This window comes from Pantherophis guttatus, chromosome 2 (assembly GCF_059756535.1).
Source record: "Pantherophis guttatus breed Tessera chromosome 2, ASM5975653v1, whole genome shotgun sequence".
NCBI classification, from domain to species: Eukaryota; Metazoa; Chordata; class Lepidosauria; order Squamata; family Colubridae; genus Pantherophis; species Pantherophis guttatus.
Genome location: NC_142064.1, coordinates 251,782,771 through 251,793,347, shown reverse-complemented (window position 1 = coordinate 251,793,347; position 10,577 = coordinate 251,782,771). Strand labels below are relative to the sequence as shown.

At 41.0% G+C, this 10,577-nt stretch overlaps 1 protein-coding gene across 1 annotated transcript; it reads left to right on the top strand.

Moving 5' to 3' along the window:
• Positions 1 to 615: 615 nt before the first annotated feature.
• On the top strand, positions 616 to 8,447 carry LOC117667992 (uncharacterized). The gene is made up of 6 exons (XM_034421652.3): positions 616 to 697; positions 1,131 to 1,611; positions 3,259 to 3,385; positions 4,014 to 4,136; positions 4,923 to 5,048; positions 6,376 to 8,447. The coding sequence occupies exons 2-6, from the start codon at positions 1,150 to 1,152 to the stop codon at positions 7,434 to 7,436; spliced, it is 1,899 nt and encodes a 632-aa protein (XP_034277543.2). The 5' UTR covers positions 616 to 697; positions 1,131 to 1,149; the 3' UTR covers positions 7,437 to 8,447.
• Positions 8,448 to 10,577: the final 2,130 nt, after the last annotated feature.

Sequence of the window (10,577 nt, the reverse complement as noted above, 5' to 3'; positions counted from 1 at the left end):
AAGCAGAATTTTATGAGGTGTGGGATAAGTGGTATAACTGGTTAGAACAGAGAAACAAAAATGTATAGGAATAAATATAAAATACCTGTAAGAGACACATGACACAGTACTGTTAAAAATGTTTGTTATATAAATTGAAAATAAAAAATTAAAATTAAAAAGAGAGAGAGAAACGCTGCTCTGGGCCAAGGAGATAAAAAAAAAACCTTACCCACCGAAGCAGGACGGGTGGCAAAATTAGGAAACACGTTCGGTTTCTTTGCCCACGAGAGGGCTCTCTGGTCTTTCTTTGCTAGACCCGAAGTACCCGCTAGTTTTTCCTCTTAGCTGCCAACAGCATATGCAAGAGTCCCGTTTTGTTTTCCGGGTTATTGGGAAGTTTCTGTGATTGCTCCGCTTACACGGCCGTCTTATTTCGATGCAAGGACGTCTAAAAGCAGAGACCTCTTCCTCCTTTTTGCCTTAACTCTAAAGTAAGAATTTTTTCCCTTCGATATTCAGCTTAAAAAAATCTTCTTGACGCGGCTGAATCTGAGCAGGTAGAAAGCTGGTGTGTGTATGTGTGTGCGTGTGTGTGTATGTTGTGCACGGGTGCCCATCCGTCCGCCCACCAGCTTGCAGATCTAGCTTTGTGGGTGTATTGTGCAGCCCCTCCTGGAGTCTCTTCTCAGCAGCAGAGAAATCGGCCGGGTTGCAGGTCAGTTAGAAAACAGGGGGCGGAAAGAGGATTTGAGATGGAGGGATCGACAAACACAACGCCCGGGGTTTTATTTTGAGCCCCGGGCTTTGCTGACCAGCTTTTTTCTCCAACCTGGAAAGGGGGAACTGGATGAAGATTTATTTTTGACTATAGAGGAGCGGGGGGGGGATTCTGCAATGCAAAATCGGTTTCTTTCTCTTTGGGGGGAACATTTTTATAGGCAGGGGAATACTCCAGGCAGCATCTGACGGCAAGCAACCTGACCCTCTTAATAACAAGGAGAATAAGATAGCAGAACTAGAAGCAAATTGTGGTGACATTTCTCTTTGGAGAGGGCAGAATGAGCCAAAACAGCAAGTGTGTGACTGTTTCTATCAATTATGAAATGTTTTACATGATTTGTGTCTTGCTTGTTTTCTCCTATAACTAGTTGCAAAATTTCCTTTGAGATGGACCCCCAGACACTTCAGCTTTCCCAAGTCCCAGTAGAAGAAGCAATTTCTTGGGATCCACTGGGCGACTGGTGTAGAAGAAGATCCGTTTGGTCTGTCTCCAAGAAAGATCCAGAAGCCCATCGCTTTGGGAAAGAGGAACCAATTGGCATCCCTGAGGAGGTCAAGGTGGACGTGGATGCCCTACTCAAAGACATTGAGGAGCACAACAGGCAGAGGTTTCGTTCCGATGCTCTTCCTTTGGGAGAACGTCCCTGGCAGACTCTGTTCCAGCTGGGAGAGGCTGCTCAGAGATGGCTGAGACCACAGGATCGCACTAAAGGACAGATTGTGGATGTGGTCATCTTGGAGCAGTTTCTGCATGTGCTTCCTTTGGGAATGCAGGCTTGGGTGAGAGCCAGGAAGCCAAGTACCAGCCAGGAGGCAGCTCAGCTGGCTGAAGTTTACCTGGAGCAAAAGGTAAATTCTTTCTAATAAGAAAGGGACACACACACAGAGAGAGACAGATTCTTGGTCTAATGCTAGGACTTTTGCTGTTCCTCTGACCACAAGCACTAACTAAGTAAGAAGGGGCCTTGGGCAGGTTGGCTTCTGAATTTGTCCTGCAATAGGTTATAAAAGGAGTTGGCAGTAGAATGAGGGAAAGCTAAAACTTCATCTCCTTTAATAACAATTCCCAGCTTTCTAGGAAAGCCTGTTCTTACTTGGAGAGCTATAGATCTAAAATATACCCCAATATCTGGGTTCATACCTTGCTAATTACAAATCCTGGGTTGGTACCTCAGGTTCACGTAATGTCTTATAGTTATATTGTAATTTAATCCAATGGCCTGGTTAACATAATAAATCAGTGGCTGGTTTTCTACAGCTTGCTGAACCACGAATCACAACAACAAATGAAAACTGAGTTGGATCCCAGTCGTAGGACTGTGGTTAAATTTCTAATCTTTGTCCTGCTACTTTTTAGGGGAGACCTTGCTTCAATATTATGCTTAAATATCAACTACCAAAGAGCTTTATATAAACTTAGATAAGGAATTACAAATTCAAGATGCAGCACATATTATTGAATATTTTTGCTAAATGGCATGGTTACCAGTCATCAGAATAGTAGACAGAAAAACTAAATGTTGGAAATGCCATCAAATACCAAGATCTTATTATCATATGTGGTGGACATGTTTGGAATCTTAATTCTATTGGAACAGAATTCAGATTTGGTTAGAGGAAATAACCGAACAACATATTGATTTAAAACCGGAGCTGTTCCTACTGGGTATCCTACCAGAGAAAATTAGTAAAGAAAATGTATATTTGATTATTCATATAATAACTGTAGCGAGGATAGTATTTACACAAAGATGGAAAGTAAAGAAAATCCCGTTGGAAGGGGAAGTAATTAAAAAAATTTTAGACTGTTCAGAAATGATGAGATTAACCTTGATTAAAGAGAGGGAATATACGGAATATTTTAAGATATGGAGGAAATTTTATAATTGGTTAGAAAAGAGAAATAGATAAAGATTTTGATAACGAAATAGGAGAATATTATATTAAATGTATTATACTTGGGGGGAAATATTGTAATAGAGAAATGGAAATTATAAGGGAAGAAATGAAGATAGGAGGAGTAATCAAAAAGAAGAAGTTACTTTGGAGAAAATTTTGGATTATGCGGAAGCCGACAGACTGACTAAAGCATTGAGAGATCAAAAGGACTCCGTATATTTCCAATGTTGGGACAAATGGTACGTTTGGTTGAACAACAGACGCCCAAAAAGTCAAGTATAACCAGGATTATGTTTAATATATGTTAAATCTGACTGAAGCCTACATACCGTAGAAAGTGTAAATATCATGCAAAGTTCCTGTTGCGATCATTTGTTTGACTATTTCTTTTTTTTTTTTGATGTATTGTTTTAAATAAATAAAAAAATTTAAAAAAAAAAAAGAAGAAGTTACTGAAGAAACACCGAGATGACACATGGAATACATTGATGTATTATGTGTTTGTTTGTGTAAAAAATTTTTAAAAAAATTTACAAAAAAAAAAAAAGAACAGTAGACAGAAAAGCATTAATTTATTCCATTTCCTTCCTCTTATAGTGTCCTATGGCATTCCAGGATGTGGCTATATATTTCACCCAAGATGAATGGGACCTTCTAAACGAGGAGCAAAGAATATTGTATTACACCGTCATGCGAGAAAATTCTGAGAACATAACCTCTTTAGGTAAGGTTTCCATTCCTGTAAGATCATGGAATCCTTTCTGAAGCTGTCAACTCCATTTTGTTTATATAATAGTCCTTGTGAGTTTTTATTATTTATTTATTAAGCCAATCTAATAGCCTGGGAGCAAATTACATTTTATTTGGGAATCTTTTATTTTATCTCTAAAGCAGACCGTTGTGTTAGATTGGACTGAGCAAGGTTCCCTGAGGTTTCCATGGCTTTTAGGGTGAACTTTAACCTGATTTTCCCCAAATCTAGCCCAGCATTTCAACTACACTACATTAGTAGACAATTCTAAGCTATTTGGTTTCTTGGTATTCTCTGAGCTTGGTTGTTCTCCCACAAATAACTCAGGTAACCTAGAGGTTCAGTATCATTTTGCACAATGCAGGAAGCAATACCAAAGAAACAATTAAGAAAGGAACAATGTTCTCATCAGGGCACTATCAAAAAAGAAATTAGATTCCAACTTGTCATCTATCTACCTTTATGAGGTATACCTATATTGGAATTTTGAGCTAGCTAATTTACCCAGCCTGTCCCTGGATAAGACACATTGTGTTAGTTAGCTATAAAGAAAATCAATAATCTTCCTTTTATTTTGTTGTGTTTCTTTCCCTTCCTCTAGAGCTTTTGATTTCAAAACCAGATCAGTCTCTCCAATCTGACTGGGACGAAGAGGCACAGAGGGCCTTCAAAGGGAAAGACTCTATTGAAGAAGTTGTGAACTGGGAGGACATAACTGTGGTCGGTGAGAAAGTCTTTCTGTAACAAAAGAATCTACCTATTTTAAGTCTTATTGGGCTAACATATGTTACTTTTTTTCCAAAGTCAAGCACTTTGAATCACCTTTCTCACATCCAGACACACAGCAGTTGGATGAGACAACATTGATCAGAATGTCCTTTAGTACATAGTTTAGCTCCTATGTTGGTGGCTTTTCCCGCCATTAACTTAACTGTTGCCCAGCTGATTTCATTACTTCCCTCTGTCAGGGACCTGGGTTGGCTATACAAAATCAGAGACGTGTTTCCGAGGGCTCAACATTAACCACTGAACCATTCCCATGGATGCCCTCAGCAGAATCGGGGGGGGGGGGTGTCCATTCTGATTCAGTAGTCTTCTTTGCCCATTTTAATTGGCCCATTACAGCTGCCGTAACTCTAAGTCCCAGTAAATCTTAACTCCACCCAATAAGGTAGTCTCTTGGTGTCCACAAACCACAAAAAGTTGCACACACATTTGGACGCCTCACCAAAACTGTGACTTAGGTGCATCTGGTAATCAGTAGAAAAGATTTCAGAGAGCCCCATTGAGAGTATAGTGGCCACCAAAACATCCCAGGAGGACTTGAGTGTTCCCCTAAATAAACCCTAGCCAGTTCCAGCATGGCAATATATTGAATTAAAGCCTGAGAAAAACTGGTCTCCAGTCAAGGTAAAGACTGAATGACTTTTAGACATCTAATACTAGTCTTTTTTTTTTCCCTGCATTGTTTCCAATATTTCCTCTGGCTTCACTTTTTTCCTTATTTTAGAATTGCCACCCCAATATCCATATGACTGCCTGCATAACGGTGAACCTGATGTGATCTTCCAGATCGGAAGAGATGGGATGATTCAGGAGTCTGAGGAAAGGAGTAATCTGAGGCATTCTTCTCCAGGTAAACTGTTAGGATTAGGGTTTGGGGTGTTGTTTTTTTTTTGAAGCCACCTGGGAAGGTGAGGATGGGAAGAAAGAAGAGGAGAGATGATTCTGTAAGACAGATCCAGGTTCCTTTTGAATGAGTAAAACATAAACCTTCGGGAACCAAACATTCTAAACAATGAAGAACTTTGTTTTCCTGAGGCCGGGCCTATCTGGCATTCCTGGGGGGCGGTGTGTGTGTGTTAGCCCAGCAGTTTTCCAGTGTTCTTCAAAACATTCCAGTGCCACAGCAGTTCATTTTTCCAATTTATTTTCCATCCTTGTTATTACTTCTGTATCTAGAATGTCAGAGGAAGTAAGGTCTTTAGTACTCTGTTAGTATATCAAATTGTGAGGAAGGTACTTTTATTTTTGATAGTTCCCTTCATGGCTTGGGACCAGGTTTTCTGAGGGACCGTCTTTTGCCAGTCACATCCACCCAACCAACTAGAGTGGGGAGGCAAGGTCCTGTCCCCTAAGGAGGTACATCTGGCGGGACCCAGAAGAAGGGCCTTCTCCGTGGTGGCTCCCTTCCTCTGGAACATTATCCCTCCAGATAGTAGACCAGACCCCACTCTGATGCTTTAGTAAGACCCTGGCCAGCATGCTTGGGGAATCCAGAGTGGGATGGAACCCATTAAATGGCTTAGTATGTGTGGTTGCTGAGGGGGAGTGTATTTTATTATTTTTATTATTTTTAATTCTTCTACATTGTGTTTTTATTTTCTGTAAGCTGCCTAGAGTCGCTGTGAGTAAGTAGGCGGCTACATAATTTTTCCAAAATAAATAAATAAATGAAAAGGGGTACTAAAAATAGGTGAAGAGAGAATGGTGGTTTAACTGAATTAGCCAAGCATTTCAGGCCAAATATTTAAAAACCTTACTGTGGGCCACTGCAAGCTGTTGTAAATGTGAGCCAGTTGCCAAGCAGCCAAAATATAATCACATGACTGTGGTGTAGTGGGGTATTTGTGTGCGTGCATCAGTTGTGACTACGAGGATAGGCCATTATTACCTTTCTTGAAGTCTGTCATAAATTTGAACTGTCATTTAGTGACTGGTCATAGGTTGAGGACTACTGATAGTGAATTAAATAGCCTAGAAATCAAAATGTCATATGTCAGGCCTGAATCCAAATAATGGTATTTTTTCAATAATTAAGGAATGTGAAGGAATAATTCAAAGTTTGGTATTGAAACAGAGTCCGTATTTTTGCCCTTTTCTTGCTTTGCTCCCCCACCCCCTTATTTACTTCTTTTGCCTCTGTCTTCAAAACTTTGTTTATATCTTTCTTGTTCTTGCAGAAAACCTGACTACCAGGGAGAAAAAACATCAAGAAGAATTTGGAGCAGAACAGCTTCAGGAGCCAACGCAATGGGATGTGTTCTTTGATCCCAATATTTCTGAACCAATGGAGGTCAAATCTAAAAGACAGCAAGGGCTATTCCTGGAGCTCATACAAGCTTCTAAGGCTGACAAGAAAATGCCCAGCAGTAGCTCCCAAGTAGGTTCTACTGTATCAAAAAGGAACTATCCTTGTTCGGAATGTGGGAGAAGTTTTGATCGCCGTTCTAACTTAATTAAACATCAGCGAATCCACACGGGAGAAAAGCCTTACCCTTGTACTGAATGTGGGAAATGCTTTGACCAGCAGTCCAATCTAAACGTCCATCTGAGAGTTCATACTGGAGAGAAACCATACGGCTGCCCCGATTGCGGCAAAAGGTTTAGTATCAAATCACATTTACATGGACACTATAGAATACACACGGGGGAGAAACCTTATGAATGCGAAGACTGTGGGAAGAGCTTCCGTGTGAAATCTTCCCTAAATAAGCACCAGCGAACCCATACAGGAGCTGCCAAGCTCTCCAAACCACCTGATATCAAATCAGAGGGTCCCCGGTCAATATTGCCAGAAGTGACACGTGTTTATGCAGCTCCCAAATCAGAAAAAATAATTAAAATTATGAGTAGGAAGCCCCCTATAGAAATCACAGTGTCAAACAAGAATTTTTCTTGTTCCGAGTGTGGGAAAGGTTTTGATCGACCCTCACATCTCATCACGCACCAGAGGATCCACACCGGGGAAAAGCCATATCCATGTATTCAGTGCGGGAAACGTTTTCATCAGCAGTCTAACCTTAATGTCCATTTGCGTCTCCATACTGGAGAGAAGCCTTATGGCTGTCCTGAATGCGGCAAAAGATTCAACATCAAATCCCATCTACACGGACATTACAGGATCCACACAGGTGAGAAGCCATTCGAGTGTGAAGATTGTGGGAAGAGCTTCCGGGTGAAATCTTGTCTAAATAAGCACCAGCAAGTTCATACAGGAGAAAAGCAATATAAATGTCTCTGAGAAAAAAACCTGGAGTTCTAACCTAATTAAACCATCAGGTCATTTTGGAGACCTGTGCTCTAAACTTGGGAAAAAGTAACTTTTGGAACAGACGAGACTTTATCAAACAAGAAAGAATTCACACAAGAGAAAATCCTTCCGTTTTCCTTCCGCAAGAAATAAGCATCTGAAAATCTACAGAGTCTTTGTGGGTGCCTAATCTGTGGGGAAATGTTCAGGAAGATAGTTCTAGCAGTGATTGGAAAGGGTTGGAGGCACTGAGGCACTGATCATAGCAGCACAAAAACAGGCACTTAGTACATGATCCATAGAAACAGGGGTCTACTATCTAGACAAATGCAGACTATGCAGAGAGGCCTCAGAGGCAGTCCAACACGTGGTGTCTAGATACAACACATAGATGCAGGCAGAAACAGCACACTGAACAGCCCAACAAGATAACTGGCATTGTGTACAGGAATATATGCACAGTGTATGGGCTACAGCACGTCCAGATGGAAGATTCAACATAAAGTCATGGAAAATAATAGGACTAAGATCCTGTGGGACTTCCAGATTGAGACAGATAGGCAGGTACTAGCCAATCAACCAGACATCATGGTAATAGACAAGGATAGAAGACAGCAATGGCCATAGATGTATTGGTACCAAATGACACCAATGTGGAAGGAGGAGTATAAGAAATTGGAGAAATTCCAGGGCCTGAAGGAGGATGTAGAGGAGATGTCGAAAGTCGAAGTGGTCCCAGTGGTGGGAGGAGTGCCTGTGGCTGTGACTCCTACGCTGGGATAATAGCTCCAACAGACCTCAGGAACAACACCAGAGCTCTGTTCAAAAGAGTGCAGGGGTTAGGAATAGTTAACCCTCAAACTCCCAGGCCTCCGGTAGAGGACCCAAGATTGAAGAAAACACATATCGCCATAGGGGTGAGAAGGGAATTTTTTAAAATGTACACTATAATTCATACGGTACAAGCTGTAATCATTTGAAATGCAACAATTGAGAAACGTTTCCATGGGGTGTTTTTTTGGATGAGGCTATTCAGTGAATTCCCTAAGGAACAAAAGCAAATGCTTCTATGGGGGTCAGAGCAGGGATGAAATCCAGCAGGTTCTGACAGGTTCTAGAGAACCGGTAGCGGAAATTTTGAGCAGTTCGGAGAACCGGTAGCAGAAATTTTGAGTAGTTCGGAGAACCGGCAAATACCACCTCTGGTGGGGTGGGAATGGAGATTTTGTAATATCCTTCCCCCAGGAGTGGGGAGGGAATGGGGATTTTGCAGTATCCTTCCCCTGGAATGGGGTGGGAATGGAGATTTTGCAGTATCCTTCCCCTGCCAGGCCCACCAAGCCACGCCCACAGAACCGGTAGTAAAAAAAAATTGGATTTCACCACTGGGTCAGAGGGAAGCTGTTTGTGTTTGGAACTTAAATGTCTTAAATTTAGAACAAATTGAAAGCTAGTTTGATATCGTGGCTTAGGTGCTGGTCTAGAAACCTGGAGACTGAGTTCTAGTCCCTCCTTTTCAACCCAACCAACCTCACAAGGTTATTAGGAAGAAAATAGGCAGAGGAAGGCATGTTGGCATAGCATGAAGTCCGGTGGTTCATTTCACCTGGTGCAATTTAGCTAATAACCACACAGAGGTGGGTGGGAATACATTAAGAACTTCGTTTCTACACAGAAGAGCTCACACTGGGATTAGCATCACAAAGCAAGCATCCTCTGCATGCTCCTCACAACAGATATTTATATACGCTACAGATTGCATCAATTTTGGATTGGTTGGAGCCATTTGCCTTATGACACCCCTTAACTTTTTTGGGTGGGTTCTTCCCTTTTTCTGGACAGATATCCTTAACAGCCTTAGGGGGTGCCTGGTGATTATGCTCATTTTCTCCCTAGAAAGTTCATGCAGCTTCTTCTAGTGTAGGGCAATTAGCTCATGGCTTTTATTGTTTTAGCTTTGACTTTGACTTTGACTTCCAACTCTTTAGCATAGTACAAGATAACATTACGGCCTCAACTTTTTACTTTTACACATTAGTATGTAATTAGCCATTTATGTAACAAATCTACCTAATTGGCAAAGCTACTTGCAGACCCTTTGCCATAGGGAGGATCTTGTGGGGTGATTCTAGGACTCTAACCCAGGAAGTCATATAAACTGAAGGAATGCCAGTTCCTTCTGCTGGTAAATTGAAAAAAACTACAGTCCAGGGAAAAACCTCTCAGGGATCCTTCCCTGGGCATGTCGTCAGTTGGGTATTTTTTCCACTGGAAGTCAGTGTGTTGTGATTAGGAATATTTGGTATGTTGGTTCCCTTGAGTTATTTAAAAATAACGAAGATGGGATAAAAATAACTTTTTCATTCATGCCCCAAACTGATAGAAATTAACCTCCAGAGCCCTTAAATCCTCTGCTGATTAAAAAGCCTTTTTATGATTGGCTTGAAGGAACTTAGTAAACAATAGTCATTCCATGTGAAGTATTGATGCCATGCTAGCTAGTTTTGATTTTCCTTGCAACAAGTGGCATTGCCTTCCAAGATAGGTAATTCTGCACCTCAGTATAACCTGAAACTAAGTAATAGTTTTCTAAGAAAATCTCAATGGGGAAGAGAGAAACTTTAGGTTAATTCTGTTTATGGCTTCCTACACGTGCATAACTATTTTACTGAAGCTTGTCTGAAAATAACATGAGATGCTTCAGGAAAAAATGCCCTTGATCTGGTAGCTGTAAGGCAGATGTTTTTAAGGCTTGCCTTTCAAGGCCCGGTGGGAGTCAAAAACGGATTGGATGAAATATGCACAAGTTGGAAAAATAAAATTGTCAGATAAGGAATGTAGCTTTTATTTCATGATACTGCTTTCTTCAGAAACATCAGTTGAAAAAAGAAAGTGCTTTTCCTTCTCTTCCGAGTTTTCATTTCTGTTCTTCCATTTATACATCCAGATGACAGTGAAGGTTCACACAACATAAAACACCCTGGTTCACACAGCATACCGGAGTCATGAAGACTATGTTATGTGAACTCAAAAACTGGATTGATTGATTGACCTCACCAATTAAGCCCTAAGAGAATTCATCCTTAAAACAATCCTAGTTTTCTGGAGATAAATTAGCCCATGTGTGAGTGC

What these genes read in the sequence shown, in the direction of transcription:
- LOC117667992 (XM_034421652.3), top strand. Translation starts at nt 1,150, where the DNA reads ATGGACCCCCAGACACTTCAGCTTTCCCAAGTCCCAGTAGAAGAAGCA. An exon ending in AAGTTTACCTGGAGCAAAAG is followed by an intron (nt 1,612 to 3,258) that starts GTAAATTCTTTC and finishes TTCCTCTTATAG; the next exon opens with TGTCCTATGGCATTCCAGGA. An exon ending in GGAGGACATAACTGTGGTCG is followed by an intron (nt 4,137 to 4,922) that starts GTGAGAAAGTCT and finishes TCCTTATTTTAG; the next exon opens with AATTGCCACCCCAATATCCA.